Source organism: Scyliorhinus torazame, chromosome 15 (assembly GCF_047496885.1).
Source record: "Scyliorhinus torazame isolate Kashiwa2021f chromosome 15, sScyTor2.1, whole genome shotgun sequence".
NCBI lineage: Eukaryota > Metazoa > Chordata > Chondrichthyes > Carcharhiniformes > Scyliorhinidae > Scyliorhinus > Scyliorhinus torazame.
The window spans coordinates 140,128,413-140,152,644 of record NC_092721.1 but is presented as its reverse complement, the minus strand read 5'-3'; the positions used below and the strand labels follow the sequence as shown (position 1 = coordinate 140,152,644).

Sequence of the window (24,232 nt, the reverse complement as noted above, 5' to 3'; positions counted from 1 at the left end):
AGGTCCCACCTTCCCCAGAAAGAGCCCCAGTTATCCAGAAATCTGAATCCCTCCCGCCTGCACCATCCCTGTAGCCACGTGTTTAAATGCTCTCTCTCCCTATTCCTCATCTCACTATCACGTGGCACGGGCAACAACCCAGAGATAACAACTCTGTTTGTTCTAGTTCTGAGCTTCCATCCTAGCTCCCTGAAAGCCTGCCTATGTCGTTAGTGCCAATGTGGACCACGACATAGGGCTGCTCCCCCTCCCCCCTAAGGACCCGGAAAACACGACTAATTGGTGTTTCTCCTGTTTCAGAGCCATTTATCCTACTGTCCCCTCCCCTTTACACCCTTCTGGAGCCTAGTCTTGGAACCATAGTTCATGACTTTTCTCCATGGCCTTTGCCTGGTAGTAACAGCGATGACACCTTCCATCGCTTTGTTAATGATTCAGTAGACTGAAGGGATTGTAATTGATCAGATTTGATTTGTCCGACTTTAGTGCACAAGACATTCCTGGGTAGATGCCAGCTTTGTAGCTGTACTGAAGCAGCTTGGTTAGAGGTGCGGTTAGTTCTGGAAGTTTTCCAGCACAACTGGCTCACTGGGTGGCACTCAGAAAAGGCTGGAAGGCTCCAGTTGCAAGCCATTCAATCCACCTCTTGTAGATGAAACAATTCACAATGGTAGAAGGTGACTACCGGAGAGTATTTCCATCATGTTGTGTGGTACTGTCATTATACAAAATGGGATATCGAAGAAATCCAACAACTCAAAACTAGGCTTCCATGTGATGCTGTAGGTTACCAGCAGTAGCAGAATTGTATTTCACCACAATCTATAACGCGGAGTCTGCACATTCTCCCCGTGTCTGCGTGGGTTTCCTCCGGATGCTCCGGTTTCCTCCCACAGTCCAAATTTGTGCAGGTTAGGTGGATTGGCGAAGCTAAATTGCCCTTGGTGTCCAAAAAAGGTTAGTTGGGGTTACGGGGATAGGGTGGAGATACGGGGATAGGGTGGTGTGAGCTTAGTTAGGGTGGAGGTGTGGGCATAGGTAGGGTGCTCTTTTCAAGGGCAATGCAGACTCGATGGGCCGAATAGCCTCCTTCTGCACTGTAAATTATATATGATATTTGTCTCTCTACTATTGCCATAAAACCAGGGGATCTATGAGTGTGGAAGAGCATGACCAATTGCTAAGGACGTGATCCAGATGCAGATGGATCAGAGACAGCAATTGCCGAGACAGAGCGTGGCCCAGTCACAGAAGAACATCACTAAGGACATCAACAGCATAGTGCAGACAATGGGGAGCCCACAGGACTGGAAGAGCCAGATAGCACAGAAGCCTCTGTAGCCCACTCTAGTTGCCCCTCCGTCCCATGGAGACCCCCAGGGCAGTATGGGCATCGTCAGGGAGGAGGAAGCACTCAAGGCCAAGCCAAGGCCTGCTACCAAGGAGGTGACAGCGGTCTACAGCTCTTTCGAATCGCCCGTTCCTGACAGCAGCGCATCTCAAGGGCCGTGGGCAGGACAGGGTGGCACGGGCAATGCCAGTGACACCGGTAAGTCGGCTGGAGCCTTCCGGCCTTCTCTCAGAGTGCCATCCAGTGAGCCAGTTGTGCTGGAAAACCTCGCTCTACACACACACTCGGCCACAGCAGGAGCCCTTAGACCCCAGATCCCTGCTGGGGGCATTAGGGAGACAGTGCTCAGGTTCCCTCACCTGATCCACACACTTACCCTATGGAGGATATCCCCAGTGCTGAAGCCCAGTTTTTGTGTGTTTGATTGTTCGCTGCTGCTGGCACTTCTAGAGTTCAGGCAAACTGTTCAGGCTTCAAAGTTTGATTGAAATGCGATGCAATAATCATCGTCTAAGACATGGCACGCTTACTCACGAGAAGCCACTTGAGAATATTTTGTGTATTAAACGGTCAACAGTAACAAATATTTGACAATAATCTATGTAACATTCCACGTATCACACTAACCATTAAACAACATGGAAACTTCACTGTTCCACATTGGTACCAATACAAAACTATATCAGCTCATTTTCACAAAGAAAGCAAACACAAAATATCACCCCTCGCAGGTTTCTCAACAGAAACAGAGAGTAAGTCGGAGAATGTGATATGTCCAGAACGTTGTCGAAAAATGATCAGTCCATCAATGTGTTACTTGTTCCGCATTTCAATGCCATTCTCCGTCCAGAAGCCGCAACTGTGCAGGCCCTCCCACATGGCTCAATCTCACCGGAACCAAATCCTGGCATCCACATATTCCACTGGCACTCAAGGTGCAGTTGAACATCCTTTTTAAAAGAAATGTTTTTCCAATTAAGCAACAATTTAGCGTGGCCGATTCACCTACCCTGCACATCTTTGGGTTGAGGGGATGAGACCCATACAAACATGGGGAGAATGTTTAAAATCCACATGGACAGAGACCCGGGGCCGCGATCGAACCCGGGTCCTCGGCACCTTGAGGGAGCAGTGCTAAACACTGTACCATCGTGCCACCCTAGCAGTTGAACATCCTTGACGTACAGCGTGAATAACCCATGGTGATATAACAGTTACATGCAGCACTCTCAACATCACCAACAAAAGCATCAGCAATCTGTGAAAGCATTTCTTCAACATTGTCAGCAGGTGACCCATTTGGAACAATGTCGTGCACCAGGTCCTGCAGCATCTTCATGCTTCAAACCGGATTGCCTTCTGGACTCATACATCCCCCTGTGCCCTGTGTTCCAGGGCCCAGGTAAGTTAGAAAAAATTGTCCTTGTTTCCGGCTACAGAAAGGAAGGAAACAGCAATAGCAGCTCCAGGCATCTGCAGCCACCAACAGGAGCAGCAGCAAACACAACCTTTAGCTGTGAAGTGCTATCACAACTAATAAGGCCAATTCCTCATTATCAATAGCCTTCAGCTGTGAAGCTAGAGGTTGCTCGCAGTCAAAGGGAGTTAAAGTGACTTTTAGCATAGAACCAAGAGTAGGGCTTTGTCCCGGAAGTTTGTAGGCAGCAGTTGCAGTTGTCCCTGTTATGGGTATCCACCATATTTAAAGATGGCTCGAAGGCCTCACAGATGAAAAACACCACCACTCCCAGCCTGGAACACATCAGTCCCCGACCAAGCCCAACCGGCCCTCCCCCGAGCACTGGGGCAGCAGCTCCAGTGACCTTGAACTGTGTCTTAGAAAATGGAAATGGCTGATCACTTCTTCAGTTAATAATAATCTTTATTGTCACAGGTAGGCTTACATTAACACTGCAATGAGGTTACTGTGAAACTCCCCTAGTCGCCACATTCCGACGCCTGTTCGGGTACACAGAGGGAGAATTCAGAATGTCCCCATTACCTAACAGCACATATTTCCCCTCAGCAGCCATTGCACCAGCTTCACGTTTTTGAAATGGAATATTAAACGACGCCAATTGATTTCTCTCTGGGGAGCCGGTGCATTCGACTTCAATCTCGCTAATGAGATGGAAATGAATGCAAATGAGGGTTAATGATATGCTCGCCATGGTTTGGCATGATCAAGAACTCGCCATCGGGAGCGGGCTGGTTAGATAGCAAACTGATTCACACCTGGCAGAAATCTCGATTTTGGCCTTTCTTGTTATATAACTGGCGCACCCAGATCCACGCTCGGCGCAACGTGGTGGTTAAATCCCGCCATTATTTCCAGCATTTGACTCCTGCTAACATTTTTGTTTCAGGTATCCAAATTTGAGATTGAAAAGCTTTGAATCTGGACAATATAAACAACAATCCAATATTTAACTTACCACTTCTTCTATAACAGCTAGCCACCATTAATTGCCATTTGACTTGAGTAGGCCTGCATTAAAAAATACATTTTTAATGTGTTATTTTCAATATCCTTATCTGGTGACTGCAAAATTGGGTGAAAAAAAAATATTAATTACTTATGCATAATTTTCAATTATAACCATTTGCTGCTCAAATATGTTTTTCCACAACTTATTATATATTCCCGACAACCCTTCTAGTTTAGATTGCCTTATACAAGAGCACACAATTGTCAACATTTTTCAGGCATCAAACACTGTTTCTTCTCACCTTCATCTGTTGAATAATGTAAAAGGCAGGGGAGAGGAGAGATGACTAACCATCTGATTTTCTTTTTCTCCTAATAATTTAGATGCTTTACTTAATATCTCACATAATTCCCTGACTAACATTGAGGGCTCACTACGTGGGAGGCACATATATGATCTTTCCTGACTCTGTTTGGTACTGTGCGCACCACAAAAATATTTACAAATTGCTAAAAAAAAAAAGCATAAATCAGAAATTCAGCATTAAATAAATGGTCATATCTGGTTGGTTTCTAAGCAGTAAATCTCTGCTGGGAAAGTTTACAATATATAACACATGTTGCGATGTGTCTGTGAAAAGCCCTGCACAAATCAAATAATTGCCATCTAACTAAAACATGTGTCTCTAGGAACTCTTGAACTGCTTATTTGAACCTAGCATTATGAGCGTTGCACAGTAATGTCATAAAAATGCATCTTTAATTAACAAAGAAATCCTAACAAAGCATCTTCATACTGAGGCAAAAAGCTTGCTAGATTTTTAAACTGGTTATTGAATAACCTTCTCCTAATGGCAGAACAAGTCATGTTTTTTTAATTATAAATTAACAGGTGTAAAAGAGTGCATTTGAAATATTTGGTCTTTAGTGTAAGTCTGGTAATTTCCTATACAGTTTGATATACTGAGCAAGCTCAAAGTCCGATAACACATCTTTTGATCTGGTATTTCTAACATTATTTCTTGTTAAACTTAAAATAATTTCTATTAATTATCAGTGCATGTATGCTAAGAAGCAAAAATAATTTTAATAGGAGTCACCGTTCTCATTCCCTGACTTTCCATCACATGCATTTATGTGTGAGTGTCAGTCAGGTAGAAGATGAGCCATGGCTATAATGCTTTCAGCATCTCAGTAAAAACTGCATTTGGCTCACTGGTAATATTCTTCTTTCTGCATCAGAAAGTTGTGGGTCCAAGAACTTTCCAGGAACTGAGAGCATTATCTATACTGACACACTTCAGATTAGTTATGGGAAAATTGCTGTATTATCAGAGGTTTTTCAGATTGAAAGCATAACAGATCATTTTTGAAACCCATTAGTTTCCATGTGTGATACTCAAGAGAAGCCAGCATTTTCATGAGTGTCCATCTCTTGTTATGCCTAACATGAAATACAACACACAATTATAAAGACAAAATATTTCTTACTGGATAAGTGCTGCTCTTTCAAAGTATTGAATAGCTTTTTCACAGAACTGTGTGTCAATATAGTAGGCTCCAAGCCATTCAATGCCCTCGATGTTCGATGGGAAATACCTAAATGACTAACGAAAACAACAGTAACAAAGCAAGAGATTAGATGGATACCATAGAATCCCTACAGTGCAGAAGGAGGCTAATTGGCCCATCGAGTCTGCACCAATCCTTCGAATGAGCACTCTACCCATGTCCACTTTCCAGTCATCCCTGTAACCTCATTACTTAACTTGCGCACCCGGAACACTAAAGGGCAATTTATCATGCCTAATCCACCTAAATTGCACTCCTTTGGACTGTGGGAGGAAACCGGAGCAGCCAGGGGAAACCCACACAGACACAGGGAGAATGTACAAAGCTCCACCTATGGCTGAAAATGAACCCGGGTCCTGGCTCTCTGAGGCAACAGTGCTAACCACTGTGCTACCTGTGCCACCGTGCCATGTTTATTTAAAATGTATTTAATTTGTTTACCACCAAGATTTTTGTTCAATTTTCTCAAGGTCACAGGCTTACATTTTTGAATTAATATTTATTTGTTGATGGGATGAGGGGGTTGTCCACCCATTTGCCATCCATCCTAAATGCCCTTGAACTGGGTGGTTTACCAGGGCAGTTAAAAGTGAACTACATTATTGGGGGTCTGGAGACCAGGCCAAACCAGTAAGGACTGCAGATTTCCTTCCCTTAGTGAACCAGGTGGGCTTTTACAACAATTGGGTCACCATTTCTAATACTTGCTTTCAATTCCAGATTTATTAATTCAATGAATTTAAATTCCACCATTGTCATGGTGGGATTCAAACCCATGTCCCCAGAGCATTAACCTAGATTCTGGACTACTAATCCAGTGACATTACCGCTATACCACTATCTTCTCCAATGAATGCAAGTTGTTACATCGACACTGCACTACTTAATTATCAATATAATGTACTGCACAAAATTAACATTGTTTCTCAAAAGTATTCACTAAAAATGCTAAATTAGATGTCAAGTGTGTTTAAAAGAACATATAGAGAGGATAAAGGATTCTAACTGCTAAACTGCAAGGCAGCAATGTAATTTAAGGGATCAGATGGCACTAAAAGAAAAGCAATTTAATTTCAATTCTAAGGCAGGGCTGGAGACGCCATTCCACAATTTGGGGAAGAGGTTATTTGTACCGTCTGGCACTTGGAAAGCTGCATCAGCAATGCCTTCCACAACTGGCCTTTGTAAGGCAGAATGGCTTAACATAGATGTATATATGTTGAGCTTACATCACAATTCCTTTTCTTACTGTTGTTATGCTACATTTCCAGTTTCTGGCTGAAGATATGTTCATTTTAAGATTTAGCATGTGAAGGAATATTCAACGTATATATAAAACTGCAGTATTACCAGGTTCATTTTTAGGCACAATTTAGTACTGAGAAGTTCAGAAAATTATATCAAATTTATGATAACTGTTACAATATTATTCCATTTAATTAGATTTCCACTTATATCTTAATTAGAAAATATACTAAAAACTTAATCACAATCAAAACTACAGCATTCACACACGTGAAAGGTCATCTTAGAATGTTTTTAAAACTGAGAACTGAGAACAGATCGAATCAAAGTTGAAGAGGAACTGTAAGCAAGAATAAATTGTAGATCATTGTTTTCTCAGAAGGAGCTTTTTTTTTGCCCCCTCTCCCCCCCATAGCCCCTCTCCCCCCACAGCCCCTCTCCCCCCTCCCCCTCATAGCCCCCTCCCCCCTCATAGCCCCCCCTCCCCTCATAGCCCCCTCCCCCCCTCATAGCACCCCCTCCCCTCTCATAGCCCCCCAGCCCCCCTCCCCCCCCCCCAGCACTCGGATCCCCTCCCCCTTAACACTGGGATAAACTCCAGTCCCTCTAACATGGATGTGGGCAATTTGCAATGTAAGGAGGTTAAATCAAATTGAACCGATTTATGTGAGTTGGGGTGTTAGCCCCCCCCCCCCCTCCCCCTCCCCCTCGCTGTTTATATCCCCCTGTCTGGAGTGAGGGAGGGAGCTTTTGCATTCCTCTCAGTTTTCTCCCTCAGTCTGGCTCCAGCCACTGTCCCACCCTCCCCCCTCTTTCTGCTTCAACTTTTCTAGGTCACCGCATCGGAATCCTGCAAAGAGGAACCGGCTGTGGGAGCTTTCCGCTTAACCACGTTGGAGATCGACAGATCCCCCCCCGGCTTCCACCCCCTTAAATATTCCTCAGAAGGAGCTTTTGAGAGTGTTACTAATGTGAGGCTTTATAAGATGATTAGATTTAAATTGCCTCTTTTAATTTAAGAAAAACAGAATGCCCTGGAAAAGGGGGATGGTATGACGTTGTATTAAACTTTGCCCATATGATTACCATAGAACAGGAGTACAGGTTAAGCCTTACTAAACCTACATGCCATATTTCACATCTGAACGCAGCTGTTTTGTCCTGAGTGCACTGACAGATCCCCAGGTAGTCTGATTAAAAACCAAGAGAGAGCACTAGACAGCAACAACAGTCACTGTAGTCTAGAGAGGAAAACAAACTATTTTCTCTGTTAGTCACAAGGCAGAATGCTTTGGAAAGCTTGTCCACTTGTGAAGAGAAGGAACCGGCAATTATTTAAGGATGCTGGAAGATATTCGCTGGCAAGGCCAGGAGAAGAAATCACTGCAGTGTCTAACTGCTGAAACAGTAAGAAGTCTTACAACACCAGGTTAAAATCCATTTATTTGGAATCACTAGCTTTAGGAACGTAGCCTCTTCATCAGGTGAGTGCTACGTGAGTACATGAAAGAGCTATGCCCTGAAAGCTAGTGATTCCAAATAAACCTGTTGGATTTTAACCTGGTGTTATAAGACTTCTTACTGCACCCATCCCAGTTCAACACCAGCATCTCCACATCATAATGGCTGAAAGTTAGTTCAGAAACTCTGAGGAACGAGGGAGATGATTTTCGGCAGTCACTAAATATTGCGACTCACCGAAACAGGGGCAAGAGCTGGGAGTAACTGTGGACTGTTTCCTTTAATGACCAATTCTGTTGAAAGCATACTGTAAAGTATATACAGTGCGTAGCATGGGATTATTGATTGCATTTATACATTAATAAAGATGATCTTTTATGCAGTTGTGAGTACTAGTTGCCTACCAAGGAATGTTTTTTCGTGATTGTTATTGGTTTGTTAGAGCAAATGCCTTTAACTTGAATTCTTGTTGTGCAATTCTTTAAATCAGTCACTGTCTGTTAAAAAATGATCAGTCTTGAAGGGGATCATAACAGAGGTAGCAAGGTGAAGCAGCTTTAGGAGAGAATTTCGGAGAACAGCACAGATAGTGCGGAATGTTCAAAAATCCCCCTGATATATGCTGCGCGATTCTCCGACCCCCTGGGTCGTGGTCATGGAACAGCAGCCTTTCTGTGAATCACACCCTAAGAGACATTAACATTAAAAAATAAAAATTTAGAGTACCCAATTATTTTTTTCCCAATTATGGTCAATTTAGCGTGGCCAATCCACCTACCCTGCCTGCACATCTCTGGGTTGTGGGGGTGAAACCCACTCAGACACGGGGAGAATGTGCAAACTCCACATGGACAATGACCCGGGCCTGGATCGAACCCGGCTCCTCAGCGCCATAGACAGCAGTGCTAACCACTGTGCCACCGTGCTGCCCCATAGAGTCATTAACATTAAAACAATAGCCTGAGACTGAGTTTAAGCATGACCTCTCCAGAAGCCCCCACAGTGGAGCCAACTCCAGATTCGGTGCAAGGATAGTCCACAAACCCCATTAACACCTCCATCCCAACAAAGGCCCAGTAACAGAGAGTCCCATCAACCATCTACATAGCTTACCCACAACATCAGGTCAATGGGTCAAACAATCAACACCTAATCAGGTCATCCCGGAAGCAGTTACCACATAATGCAAGACAAAACCAAGTCAAGATTGTAGATAAGCCATCCTATCAACTATAATATGGGTGGAAGAAGACAAGAATTCAGTTTTGTTTTTAAGTAAAGAAAGGGGTGCAGTCCAGATCCAGCAGCCCAGGAAAATTCAAGTTTGGTTACCCAGGAACATCGAGATCAAGCCTGAGAAACAAAGAGCTGACATTAGCAATGTAAAGCTCACCAGAGAAACACCGACGGAACACACCCCAACTGACCTGGAACGCAGCCGATGGCTTCAACGATGTCCAGGATACAGTACCTCAAACCAGCAAAGCCAAGGGGGAACTAAATACGCATTTTGGAAGCATCTGCCGAGATCACAAGAATGAGCATAGATCCTGACACCCAAGCCCCAATCTAGTCAGTCAGGAGAGGGAAGTTGGTGTTGGGGTTTTTATTTTTTATTTTGCTAATGGTATATTGTATTTGCATGTTCTCTTCTTTCTCCCTCATCCAGTTTGTAATATTGTAGTTTAAGTTTGGTAATTTCATCTTGTTTGAAATAAACCCTAATTTTGACCTTGCATCAGAAGCCTTGCCTGCCTTTTTACTCACACTCTGCTAATAAGTCCCGAGTACAGAACCAGGTGTAGGGGCACCTCGAAACGCTCAGGGCTGGGAACAAGCTGTGGGAACACAGACTCTAGTAGCAGAACCCCCTACAACAGTAATTTATGATGTGGTTATACTTGCATACAAGTTGCTAACAAAGTTGCATGCTAATTCTAAACATTTAGAGCCCTTGTCATCCACTTTTTCTGCTCTGGTTGAATGGTAAAATCGCTCTCATTTTCTCGTTTGTTGCACGCTTATCTAATAATCTGCATTCGCTATCCCTGAACATTCATGTGGTTCTTCCAATCTGCTACCATGACTTTGGTCAGAGACTGGCAGAATCCCTGGAGAAATACATGATATTTTGTCTGAGGGAATCCACAAAATTTTACACTGATTATTTTTGGCAGGGGAGGACTGGTACTTTGTTTGAGGCAGAACCTTGATCAGTCCTCTACATGGACTTGTGCCTCAGAGGGAGGCAGGGTAAGAAGCGTAGGCTCTCAACACAGAGAGCACCTGCATCCTCAGTTGGATCTGGTGACGGTAGATGTCAGTATACCCACTGAGATGAGGCACAGTGGTCTCTTGCAGGGCACATGTAAGCCCTACCTGTGGAGTTCACGTCACTTTTGTGAAAAGATCAGTGTTTAATATTATCAGCCCTTTGTAAAGGAGTAGAAACATAACTTCTCAAGATGGTGGTGGGGGGCAGATCACTTCCCGAATGGCAAAAGGCACCAAAGTCTGCATTGGACTGGTGGGTGTCCAAGGTGATACAGATATTTTCAGAGCTCATGATATTTAAGTGTCCTTGCTGTGACCCTGCATACTGCGGCTAGAGGGCATTACTGGTCATGATCTTGACTGATCATATTGGGACCCATACTTTTAACTTGATAATTCAAAGACAGAATTAGATTCGCAACTGGTTATAAAAAGGCCCCAGATTGACTAATTTCTGTTTTTCCATTGCTGGCTAAATACCTCATAATAGTACTGGAAGGCCTGGGACTTGTCTCCCTCATTGTCGTACAGGTCTCCTAATTTAGCAAGTGCCTGTGGGTCAGTGGGGGCAACGCTAATCAATTGCATGAGCCACTCAATGGCTTGGGTCAGATCTTCCAACATTTCATATCTTAAACAAAGGAAGTCAAGGATCAGGTTTTCTTTCAAAGTGAAAGGTTTTACTGTCATGTGGGTATATATCTTGTAGCACCCCTTCAGTGTATTTTAATATTATTGTCACTTTGTGTTCACTAAATAACACAGTAGTGGATGTCATGTTCCAATATATTATGAACATCCAGACAATACTTACATTTTTAAAAACACAAATGGACTATTAAAATGGCCACTTTTAATCAGTTTGGCTTCTGAGTTCCAGACAGTTCAGCAAATACTTAATTAAGTGTGGACATTCAAAGCCATCCCTTTAAGAATGGAGCAACCCTTCTTCATCAGAACTGAAAAAGCTCAAGGTGAATAGAATAATTTGGGAGGAATGGCAACGCATCCATCCCATATTGCCAGTATTTTGTGCTACAAAGAAAATGTGGGAGTTAAGATCTGCCACCATCTTTAATTTCTCCTTTCTTAGGTACTTGCCTCCAAATAATTACCTTTTTCTGCCATCCTACTCCTAAAGGTATTCCTGCCTTAAATCCACCTTGAATATGCTCGGAGTAAGCCAGGGAAGTGGGATGGAAATTTTCAGAGATGGGAGGAGAAAGGAATTAGAACACTAAAGATTTATTTCTTGGGGGTCGTTTTGCAGGAGCGAAGAATGGGCTGGAGCAGGGGGAAATATTTAGATACATGCAGGTTCGAGACTTTGCCAGAAAGGAGATACAGAGCTTCCCAGTAGAGCCGCCTTCCACATTGCTGGAGGAGATGCTGACGACAGGGGAACTGGAGAAGGGCGTAGTATCGGTGGTTTTCGGGGCTATTTTGGAAGAGGAGAAGGCGCCACTAGAAGGGATCAAGGCAAAGTGGGAGGAAGAGTTGGGAGTGGGTATGGAGGAGGGGTTCTGGTGTGAGGTGCTCCAGAGAGTGAACGCCTCCACCTCGTGTGCGAGGTTTGAGGCTGATACAGCTGAAGGTGGTGTACAGAGCGCACCTTACAAGGGTGAGGATGAGCCAGCTCTTTGAGGGGATAGAAGATACATAGATAGATACATACATAGATACATAGAAGATAAGAGTAGGAGGCCTTTTGGCCCTTCGAGCCTGCTCCGCCATTCATCACGATCATGGCTGATCATCCAACTCAATAGCCTAATTCTGCTTTCTCCCCAGAGCCTTTGATCCCATTCTCCCCAAGTGCTATATCCAGCCACCTCTTGAATATATTCAAAGTTTTAGCATCAACTACTTCCTGTGGTAATGAATTCCACAGGCTCACCACTCTTTGTGTGAAGAAGTGTCTCCTTATCTCTGTCCGAAATGGTTTACCCTGAATCCTCAGGCTGTGCCCCTGGTTCTGGACACACCTATCATCTTCTCTGCATCTACCCTGTCTAGTCCTGTTAGAATTTTATAAGTCTCTATGAGATCCTCCCTCATTCTTCTGAACTCCAGTGAGAACAATTCCAACCTAGTCAATCTCTCCTCATATGACAGTCCCACCATCCCTGGAATTAGTCTGATAAACCTTTGCTGCACTCCTTCGAGAGCAAGAACATCCTTCCTCAGAGAAGGAGATCAAAACTGCACACAATACTCCAAGTGTGGCCTCACCAAGGCCCTGTACAATTGCAGCAACACATCCCTGCTTCTATACTCGAAACCTCTTGCAATGAAGGCCAACATACCATTAGCCTTCTTTACCGCCTGCCGCACCTGCATGCTTACCTTCAGCGAATGGTGCACAAGGACACCCAGGTCCCGCTGCACATTCCCCTCTCCCAATTTACAAACATTCAGGTAGTAATCTGCCTTCCTGTTCTTGCTTCCAAAATGAATAACCTCACACTTGTCCAAATTATACTGCATCTGCGATTGGTTTGCCCACTCGCCCAACCTGTCCAGATCTTTCTGTAGGATCCCTACATCCTCATCACAATTCACCCTCCCAACTAATTTGGTATCATCTGCAAACTTTGAGATGTTACATTTTGTTCCCTCATCCGATCCCTGTGGTACCCCACTGGTTACGGCCTGCCAATTTGAAAAGGACCAATTAATCCCTACTCTTTGTTTCGTCTCTGCCAACCAGTTTTCTATCCATACAATACATTTCCCCCAATCCTATGCGCTTTAATTTTGCACAATAATCTCTAATGCGGAACTTTGTCAAACGCCTTCTGAAAGTCCAAATATACCACATCGACTGGCTCCCCCTTATCGACTGTACTGGTTACCTCTTCAAAGAATTCCAACAGATTTGTCAAGCATGATTTTCCCTTCATAAATCCATGCTGACTCTGACTGATCCTGCCACTGCGTTCTAAATTTTCCGCTATAAAGTCCTTGATAATGGATTCAAGCATTTTCCCCACTGTGTGTTAACGTTGCGGGGGAGGCTCCGCAAACCACGTGCATATGTTTTGGTCCTGTCCAAAGCTGGAGGATTACTGGAAGGAGGTGTTTAGGGTAATCTCTAAAGTGGTGCACATGAAACTGGACCCGGGCCCTCGGGAGGCCATATTCGGGGTGTCGGACCAGCCGGGTTTGGAAACGGGCGTGGAGGCAGATGTTGTAGCCTCCGCCTCGTTGATCGCCCGAAGGCGGATCTTGTTAGGGTGGAGATCAACCTCTCCACCCTGTGCCCTGGCGTGGCGGGGGGACCTGCTGGAATTCTTAACGCTTGAAAAGGTCAAATTTGAACTGAGGGGAAGGATGGAGGGGTTCTGCAATTCATGGGCGTTATTCATTATGCACTTTTGAGAATTGGATCACATTGAACATTAGGGGAGTTGGGGGCTGGGAGGGAAGCTGTATGTGTTAATGGTGACTATGGGTGATTCCTGATTCCTTTTTGTCATTTGTTTATGTTAACATGCGAGCCAATGTCTGGGGTTTGGTGGGAGGATGGGATCGTTGTTATTGATATGGGGATTGACATTACATTCTTTACTGATTATTGTTTATTGTTGGGTGTAAATTGGGAGAAAATGTGAAATAGGAGAATTAAAAAAATATGCCCAGAGTAACCCTTTGTGCTTCTCTTGGCATTCAAAGTGCCCATTGAGCAATCCATTGCTGCTTGCTTAGCTGTTGCTAACCTCAATTTCTCCACTCTTCTCCCACATCTACTTTCCTGCCCACCTCACCCATGCACAAATAACGTTATCAAATTCTCTTATCCTACTTACTCGACTCACCATTACATTCTTGGAGACTACCAATCACCACCAGTCACTGCATTTCCCTGCAGAATGTCCATTCATTTAAAAGGCTTTGCCATGCACTATTATAGGTGATTTCAAAAACATGTTGCTTTTGATTGATACTTGGTTCACGAGTGGCAATACCTTTCCCCTCATTGATACCTCCATGCCTCACATTACTTTATACCATATGCCACAGCCTGTTACACTTGTGCCTGCTGTTCCTGCACGCTAGCTTCCTTCCTTGTATTCAATTCTCAACCAATTCTCTCAGAACATCAGCATCACAAGTTTCACCTTTTAAAAAATATTCTGCTACTGTATTCTTATGACCAAAGTGAATAACCTCATGCTTCCCCACATTATGCTCCATCTGCGAATTTGTTGTCCACTCAGCAAAACCGTCTGTCACTTTTTTCAGTCTTTTGTGTCCTCCACACAGCTTACATTTCCACCTAGTTTTGCATCCAAAGCAAACTTAGGTACATTACATTCTCTCTCTTCATCTGAACCATTAAGATAGATTGTAAATAGTTGATGCCCCAGGATCGATCCTTGCAACACTCCACCATTCAAAGCCTGCTAAAAATGTCACATTTCTTCGCATTCCTAGTCAATTCAATTATCCCTAGTCAATTTTTTTAAATGTTGATTTAGGCAACTGTCACAAAATATCCACAAACTCATCTTCTGGATCAACGTTACCAATTTGATTGTCCAAATCTATATGAGCATTAAAGTCCCCCACAAGTATTACATTGTCTTTGTTATCCCAAGCTCCATAATTTATTTTTTAATGCACTGTCCAATGATATAATTACAGCTACAGGACTATGAACTATACCCACCAGCATGTTCTGATTCCTGCTATTTCTAATTTCTACCCATACTGATTCTATCATGATCTTCTGAGGTTGATTCTTTCTCACTATTATTCTTAGGTCATCCTTTACTACCAACACTACGCCTCCTCCAGCCTTTCTGTCTGCTTTAAGAAATATTGTGTACCCTGGAATATTTATTTCCCAGCCTTGATCACCTTGCAACCATGTCTCTGTACTGCTAGTCATCTTTTCAGAAAATGTAGCTTCTATTATCATTCCAAGTACTTCCCTACCAGGGAAATTTGAGAAGTTGCTCTTTGTTGTCACCTTTCTGCGAGCGAAAAAGTTAGGAGCATCAAATTTAAATCAAAGCCCGTGTGAGGCAGTGATTGAAAGGAGATGTGATTGCTGTTTTTATATATTCAAAAGGGACTAGGTAGATCATAATAAGCTACTTCACTTTGTCCAGAATGGTAGAACCAGTGGACATGGTCTGTACTTGAAGTGTGATAAGTTCAAAATTAATATGTAGAAACTTTGGGCTGGATTTTCAATTCTGGGTGAGGACTCTGCCAAACACAGCAGTTCTGGATCCTGACCCCATCTGGTGTCAACATCACTGATGCAATTTATTTTCCAAATGCAAATGAACCAACAGCTCTGGGTTTGGGTTTGGTACCCAGGCAGCAACCCAGGTAGTGATCTGGAGTCAGGAGATAGAACTGGAGAGCCCTTTAAAAAAATGTGGTAGCAATACCTACCTGCGGAAACATCTGCACAGGGAGAACAGGATCAGGTCAGTGTTGGTAGGAGCAGACAGACATAGGTGGTGCTAAGATTTACGATGCCTTCCTGGAAGGACCTCAATGATGCTGTGATTGAGAAGCGGGAGATTTTGTTCCCACCCTCTGGCTCAAGTGCACCTCCTAGCTTTCAATTCCAATTTTAAAAAAAATAATTGAATGTTTTTTGAAGCTAAAACAAGACCCTCCAAAAATGGACGTTGAGTTATATGCAGAGTATAAAAGTGAACCACTGGCATGGATGGTCACCATTTTGAAATGTCATCAGAGTCCAATATAAAGAGTGGCACATCTTCACAACACAGCCCTGATTGCCTGCCTGATCGTTTGCAACCAGTCATAAGCTGAAAATAAGTAAAACATTCATTTATGTGGTGCAAGATTGAGGCTGGCTACCAAAGAGACCATAGCATTTTGTGGTTGCCATGATGGGATTTGAACCTGTATCCCCAGAGCATTATCCTGAGCCTTTGGGTTAGTTGTCCAACGATAATACCAAATGCCAACATCTCTCCAATGTTATGTTGTGTGAGTTGAGGGAGGGCAACCTTCTTATGCATCATTCTCCCATCATCTTGCAGGAATGAGAGCTCACAATAAACTGGAGATGGGACATCATAGAATTTACAGTGCAGAAGGAGGCCATTCGGCCCATCAAGTCTGCACCAGCCCTTGGAAAGAGCACCCTACCCAAGCCCACACCTCCACCATATCCCCGTAACCCCACCTAACCTTTTTTGTGCACCAGGGGCAATTTAGCTTAGTCAATCCACCTAACTTGCACATCTTTGAACTATGGGAGGAAACCGGAGCACCTGGAGGAAACCCACACAGACAGGGGGAGAACGTGCAGACTCCGCACAGACAGTGACCCAAGTCGGGAATCGAACCTGGGATCCTGGACCTGTGAAGCAACTGTGCTAACCACTGTGCTACCATGCTGCACGGAATGAAGTGTGGGCCAACACCAGCTCATAGGAAATTACTGTGGTGCCGCCAATAAGACAGGCCATTGGTGATGGTAAGGCTGGAAGCCAAAAGGTGCAGGGTCCTTGGGTGAAGGGCATGGAGAAAACTCCTGTCCAGTGATTGCTGTGGCTCATTGATCACTGCCATTTATTGGGTTGGTTGCTCTGATTTAGCTATTGAATTCTCCGAGTGCTAATCAACACCATTTTCTTGTGCCTCCTACAAGTTCTGAGGCCAGTGATTCACTGTGTGGAATACCGCATACATTGCCAGCCTTCTCACCATTCAGCAATGTAGACACAATGGGCAGGATTCTCCCTTCTGGAGACTAGGTCCCCACGCCCGCTGGAAAACGGACAGGAATCACACCGGACATTTTCCTAGAAAAAGTTATCAGACTTGGGGGAACAATCACAACAGGGTCTGGAAAAAAGCCATGATTGGCAGCAGGGAGGTGAAAGGCTTCCTTAAGGAACTGGAGTATACTCCTGCATCTCCTTGCTGACAATGTGTGCTATTCAAACTCCTTCTGGAATCAGCAGGTCCTGCCGCACTTTTGCTGCTAGGATTCCTAAGCCCTGAAAAACCAACTGGCAGCAGCTAAATTTAAATCAGGCTTTCAAATGTGGGAGACCCACCTTGCAATCCGCCACCATAAATACCACAATTCCTGTCTGTAATGGGCCTAACTTTCCACAGATTTACCATTCTCACCTCCCCCAACCCAACTTAAATTGCAGGCTATGTCCTCTACTGTGCTGGACAAGATTGTCTAGCTATCATCTCATCTTGTTGTACACATTTTGGCTAGTATACCTACTTTCATTACAATAATGATTACAATTCTTCAGGTGCGGGACAGGGCAGGGAAGATGGTGGTGGCTCCGGATCTGATCAACAAGGTCTTTGAGGAATTCTATGAGAGGTTGTACAGGTCAGAGCCACCTGGAGTGACCGGAAGATGCAGAAATTTCTAGATGGGCTGGAGTACCCGAGGGCTACATTAGAAGGAGCGATAGTGGAGCAGGAGATAAAAGATGCGATTGGGAGGATGCAGTCGGTGAAGGTGGCAGGGCCGGATGGGTTTCTGGTGGAATATTATAAAAAATTCAAGGATAAGCTGTAACCCCTGATGGTGGGGATGTTTGAGGCGGCGATAGGGGAGGGGGTGTTACCACAAACTTTGGGGCAGTCATCGATTTCCCTGTTGCTTAAAAAACGATGGATCCGACGGAGTGTGGGTCGTATAGGCCCATATCACTTTTAAACGTGGACGCAAAAGTATTGGCGAAGGTAATGGCAGGTAGGCTGGAGTGCCTCCCGAAGGTGGCAGGTGAAGATCAGATGGGGTTTGTGAGAGGGAGGCAGCTATTTTCGAACGTTAGGATGGTATTGAACGTGGTTATGGTACCGGGGGAGGGGAAGGAAACAGAGGTAATTGTGGCATTGGACGCCGAGAAAGCGTTTTCCCGGGTAGAATGGGGGTACTTGACGGCAGTTCTAGAGCAGTTTGGAATTGGACCCAGATTTGTGGACTGGGTAAAGCTACTATATAAGGAGCCGAGGGCGAGTGTCCGCATCAATAACATCAGCTCGAGGTACTTTTCTCTCCACCGTGGGACGATGCAGGGATGTCCTATGTCTCCCCTACTGTTTGCATTCGCCGCTGGCCATTGCTTTAAGAAGTTTGGGGGTATGGAAAGGGATAGTGCGGGGGGTAGCAATAGAGCGTAGGGTGTTCTGATATACCGATGACTTGTTATTATACGCGTTGGAACCGAGTGTGTCAATAGGAGGAATATTGAAGCTGCTTCGGGTGTTTGGGTCTTTCTCGGGGTACAAATTAAATCTAGACAAGAGTGAGTATTTTATGGTGTCTCGGCCAGGGGTGGGGGCGGGGGTGGGGGGGCTGCCATTCCATAGGGCAGGGACACACTTTAGATACCTGGGGGTGCAGGTTGCTCGGGAGTGGGGAGGGGGCAGGTACAACGGGCGCGATTCTCCGCTGCCGCGACTAAGTGCCCACGCCGTCGTGAACGCCGTTGAGGTTCACGATGGCGCGAAACGGCCCCGATCTCAACCGATTCAGGGCCCAAAAATGGGCTAGGATCGGGGCCGCAAGAAACTCGGGGTCGTGTCGCGAAAGCAGCGTCGCCAGCCTGCGCCGGGCATTGACGCCGGGCATTGGCGCCGTGTAAAAGCGGCGCCACGTAAAAGCGGCGCCGTGTAAATGACGCGGCCGGCGCCGTGTTAATGGCGTCACCCGCGCATGCGTGGGTTGGCCAGCGGCAGCCGGCGCCAACCCGCGCATGCGTGGTTGCCGTCCTCCCCGAGGCTGCCCCGCAAGAAGATGTCGGATGGATCTTGCCGGGCGCGGAGGAAAGGAGGTCCTCCTTCAGAGAGGCCGGCCCGCCGATCGGTGGGCAGAGATCGCGGGCCAGACCCCTTTTGAGTCCTACCCCGGTGAAAGAACCCCCCTCGCCACCCCACAGGCCGCCCCCCCCCCAGCGTTCCCGCGCTGTTCCCGCTGGCAGCGACCAGGTGTGGATGGCGCCGGCGGGAATCCGTCATTTTGGGCAGGCCGCTCGGCCCATCCGGGCCGGAGAATAGCGGGTGTAGCGGAGAATCGCCATTTTGGGTGTCCCGGGCGATTCTCCGGCCTGCGCCGCGCAGAACTCGACCGGGCCGTTCTCGCCGCTTGGGTGAATCGCGGGAGGGCGTCGGACTGGCGTCGCGGGGAAAAATGGCGCACCAGGCGATTCTCCCAACCGGAGCGGGAGCGGAGAATCGCGCCCAACATTTCTAGTTTGGTGGGGAGAGTGAAAGCTCATCTGGCAAGGTGGAATGGTCTCCCTCTGTCACTGGCGTGTCGGGTACAGGCGGTTAAAATGAACGCGTTGCCGCGATTTCTGTTAATTTTCCAATGCCTGCCGATTTTCCTGCCAAAGCCATTTTTTAGAGAGATTGAAGGAATGATTACCTCGTTCATATGGGGAGTGAAGGTGGCCAGAGTATAAAGGTGCTGCTACAGAGGGGAAGGGAGGCAGGGGGTTTAGGTCTTCTGAACCTGATGTATTATTACTGGGCAGCGAATGTGGAGAAGGTGCGGAGTTGGGTAAGAGGAGTTGATTCCCAGTGAATCAGAATGGAGGCGAGTTAGTGTAGGGGGTCGGGTTTGAAGGCACTAGCAACAGCGCCGCTCCCGATGGCCATGGGAAATACTTAGGGAGTCCGGTAATAATAGCTTAATTGAGAATTTGGAGGCAGTTTAGCCTACACTTCAGGGTCAAGGGAAATGCCGATTCGGGGGAACCACAGATATGAGCCAGGGAAGTGGGACGGAAATTTTTAGAAATGGGAGAAGGAAATTAAGACACTAAAAGATTTGTTTCTTGGGGGTCGGTTTGCAGGATTGAAGGAACAGGGAGCGAAGTATGAGCTGGAACAGGGGGAAATGTTTAGATACATGCAGGTTTGAGATTTTGCCAGGAAGAAGACACAGAGCTTCCCGGTGGAGCCGGCCTCCACATTGCTGGAGGAGGTGCTGACGACAGGTAGACTGGAGAAGAGAGTAGTGCCGACGGTTTACGGGGCTATTTTGGAAGAGGAGAAGGCAGCACTGGAAGAGATCAAAGCAGAGTGGGAGGAAGAGTTGGGAGAGGGTTCTGGTGTGAGGTGCTCCGGAGAGTGAACGCCTCCACCTCGTGCGCGAGGTTGGGGATGATAACAGCTGAAGGCGGTACATAGAGCACACCTCACAAGGTCGAGGACGAGCCGGCTCTTTGAGGGGATAGAAGATGTGTGTGAACGTTGCCGGGGGGGGGTGGGGCGCAAATCACATTCATATGTTTTGGTTCTCTCCAAAGCTGGAGGATTACTGGAAGGAGGTGTTTAGGGTAATCTCTAAAGTGGTGAAACTGGACCCGGGCCCTTGGGAGGCCATATTCAGGGTGTCAGATCAGCCGGGGTTGGAAACGGGCGCCGAGGCAGATGTTGTGGCCTTCGCCTCGTTGATCGCCCGAAGGTGGATTCTGTTGGAATGGAGATCAATCTCTCCACCCTGTGACCTGGCATGGCGGGGTACCTGTTGGAATTCTTGACTCTTGAGAAGGTTAAGTTTGAACTGAGGTAAAGGATGGAGAGGTTCTATAATTCATGGACGTTATTCACTCTGCACTTTCAAGAATTGGATAACATCGAACATTAGTGGGTGGGTGGGAGGGGGTGGGACTGTATGTGTTAATGGTGACTATGGGTGATTCCTGATTCCTTTTTGTTATTTGTTTATGTTAACATGTGGGCAGTTGTTTGGGAGTTGGTGGGAGGATGGGATTTGTTGTTGATATGGAGATTGACATTATATTTGTTCCTGCTTATTGTCGATTGTTGGTGGTGTAAATTTGGGAGAAAATGTGAAAAAGGAGAACAAAAATATATTTTTTAAAAATAATGATTACAATTCAAAAAGCAGCTAATTGACTATAAAGGGTTTTGAGATATCCTGAGATTGTGAAGGCCCTATGTAAGTGCAAGTTCTTTCTTACTACAGTAGGCAATGAATTTATCCACTAAGTCATGAGGGTAACTTTGTTATTAATGCAAAATATCACTTGTTGAGAATCCCTTAGCTGTTCAAATAAAACCTCATTAATCTCAACATTTTGGAAAGGATACAGATTTGCAATCTGGTACATAACTTGAGCACTGTTCCTCATGATTGCATGGAGCTTCAAGAAACAATCCAAAGCCTCTTCCAGTCTATTCAACTTCTTGTAAGTAAGACCTGAATATAAAAAGTGGCAAATTAGAAAGTGTGTTAGAGAGCTATTGCACAGTATCATGGAATGGCGAGATAAAGTAGTAATGTTAGTCTTCTTGAGGAATGAGAATAAATTATCTGAGATGCCTTTTTTATCTGCATCTGCACCATAAAAAAACTCTCACACCATAAAATTTGATCATGTATCATTTTTGAATGGCTCTGAGCAAACATTGTAGGACGGGCTTCTCCCAGCCCTGGGCCGGGCCGGAGAATCCCTGCGAATGGGCCACGCCGCCCCGACGCCGGCACGCGATTCTCCGCAGAGCCAATTGGCGCCGGCGTGGTTGGCGCGGCACTGGTCGCGGGCCACTCTAAGCGGCTGGCCCGCCGATTCTCCGGCCCGGATGGGCCAAGCAGCCGTAAGAAAAGAGCCGCGTCCCACCGGCGCCATTCTAACCTGCTCTAGGCCGGCGGGACCTCGCCGTATAAGGGGCGGGTGGCAGCCTTTGGGGGGTGGGGGGGGGCTCTGATGTGGCCTGGCTCACGATCGGGGCCCACCAATTGGCGGGTCGGCCTCTGTGGCTGGGGGCCTCCTTTCCTACGTGTCGGCCCCTGTAGCCCTGCGCCATGTTGTGTCGGGGCCGGCGCGTCGAAGGAGGCCACTGCGCATGTCCTCGTTGGTGCCGGCGCAACTGCGCATGCGCGGATCCCACGGCGCACAGTTCGCGCAGAGATCTGCAGCTGGAGCGACGCAAACCGCTCCAGCACAGTGCTGGCCCCCTGTGACCAGTATTAGTCGTGGGAGCGGCCCGTTCACACCGTCGTAAAACGCGACTGTGTTTACGGTGGCGTGGACACTCTACCGCAGGATTGGAGAATCCCGCCCCATATGAATTTCTGCAGAGAGGGAGAGTCATGCATGGACCACGCACAATCACCTCTTAGAGATCATTTATAGCTGCATGGGTGGAACTCTGAAAACAAGTCATCCTCCCTTCCCACTGAGGGCAATGACCATCTCCTACAAGAGAGGATATAACCATTGCCTCATGACATTCAATGGCATTACAATCGCTGAATCCCCCACAATCAATATCCTGGGGGTTACCATTGATCAGAAATTGAACTGAACTAACGATATTAATACTGTAGCTACCAGGACAGATCAAAGGCTAGGAATCCTACAGCAAGTACTCATCTCCTGACCCCCCAATGCCTGTCCACCATGTACAAAAGCCCAAGTCAGGAGTGTGATGGAATATTCTCCACTTGTCTGGATGAGTGCACTCCAACAATACTCAAGAAGCTCGACACCATAGTGCCGAGGTCCCAGGTTCGATCCCGGCTCTGGGTCACTGTCTGTGTGGAGTTTGCACATTCTCCCCGTGTTTGCGTGGGTTTCACCCCCACAACACAAAGATGTGCAAGGTAGGAGGATTGGCCACACTAAATTGCCCCTTAATTGGAAAAAATGAATTGGGTACTCTAAACCTATATATTAAAAAAAAAAGCTCGACACCATCCAGGACAAAGCAGCCTGCTTGATTGCTCTCCCTTCCACAAAACGTCAAACCTCCACCACCGGCGAACAGTAGCAGCTATGTGCACTGCACAAACTCACAAAGGCTTCTTCGGCAGCATCTTCCAAACCCACGACCACTACCATCGAGAAGGACAAGAGCAACAGATACCTGGGAACCCCACCACCTAGAAATTTCCCTCCAAATCACTCACCACCCTGACTTGAAAATATATCGCTGTTTGTTCACTGTTGCTGGGGCAAAATCCTGGAACTCCCTCCCTAACAGTACTGTGGATGCACCTACACCTCAGGGACTGCAACAGTTCAAGAAGGCAGCTCACCACCACCTTCATAAGAGCAACTAGGGATGGGCAATAAATGCTGGCCTAACCAGCGACACCACATCCTTCAAATGAATTTTTAAAAAGATGGACTATGGCAGACAAGGTCCAGTTGCTGTAAAGAGAAAGAAACAAAATCGAGTGCGATCCTCAAAATTACATCATCATGCTATACCCATTATGGCCAGTGATTCTGGATGATTGAAAACGCTACAAGGCTGGTACTTTGATTTTCCCTCTGCGACTATGCATCAGCCATCTAGTCCACTGACTTTATTACCAGAGGAAATTGTGGGTCAAAACTTGCATCCTGCAAAAACTGTGTACTAGTTGTCCAACAATCTGTGTTGTCTATTTTCCCAACTTGAAAAGTTGCTGACACTTATTGTCATATATGTCATTGATGGCATCCTTCCTTCTTCTTCTTCTTCTACTGTACCGGTTGAACACTTATTTTGACATAGATTGTGTCCATTTTGTCTTTCATTAAAAAAAAATTGATCTGATTGTCGATGCATAATAGGTTCAAATATATATATTTTTAGGGTTATTGAGAAAAAAAATGCAACTTAAAGGGGTTTCCACATTAATGACAGAAAATTAAGCCTAAAAATAAAATTGGGATAAAATAAAATAAAAAAGGGAGTTGATAAGGGTAGCTGTCTAAAGGGATTTTGATAAGCAAATTAGTGCATTAGTGGGAAAAGCAAATGTTTACCAATGACGCTAGAGAAAATCAATGATGGATAGATGGGATAACTTCAAAGTGGCTTGATAAGGAAATTAAATGTATATTAAAATTAAAAGCCGGATCCACAGGGTTGGTAACATCAAAGAGAGCGAATGATATATCCAT

The 24,232-nt window shown here is 45.7% G+C and overlaps 1 protein-coding gene across 1 annotated transcript in view; it reads right to left on the bottom strand.

Annotated features, from left to right (window-relative positions):
• Positions 1-24,232, bottom strand: part of ift88 (intraflagellar transport 88 homolog) — a 188,848-nt gene that overhangs the window by 29,190 nt on the left and 135,426 nt on the right. Inside the window, exons 18-21 of the mRNA XM_072476831.1 lie at positions 21,426-21,534; positions 10,812-10,962; positions 5,271-5,386; positions 3,787-3,839 (exon numbers count right to left, since the gene is read on the bottom strand). Coding sequence (XP_072332932.1) covers positions 3,787-3,839; positions 5,271-5,386; positions 10,812-10,962; positions 21,426-21,534 — 429 coding nt within the window. The remainder of the gene's footprint in view (positions 1-3,786; positions 3,840-5,270; positions 5,387-10,811; positions 10,963-21,425; positions 21,535-24,232) is intronic.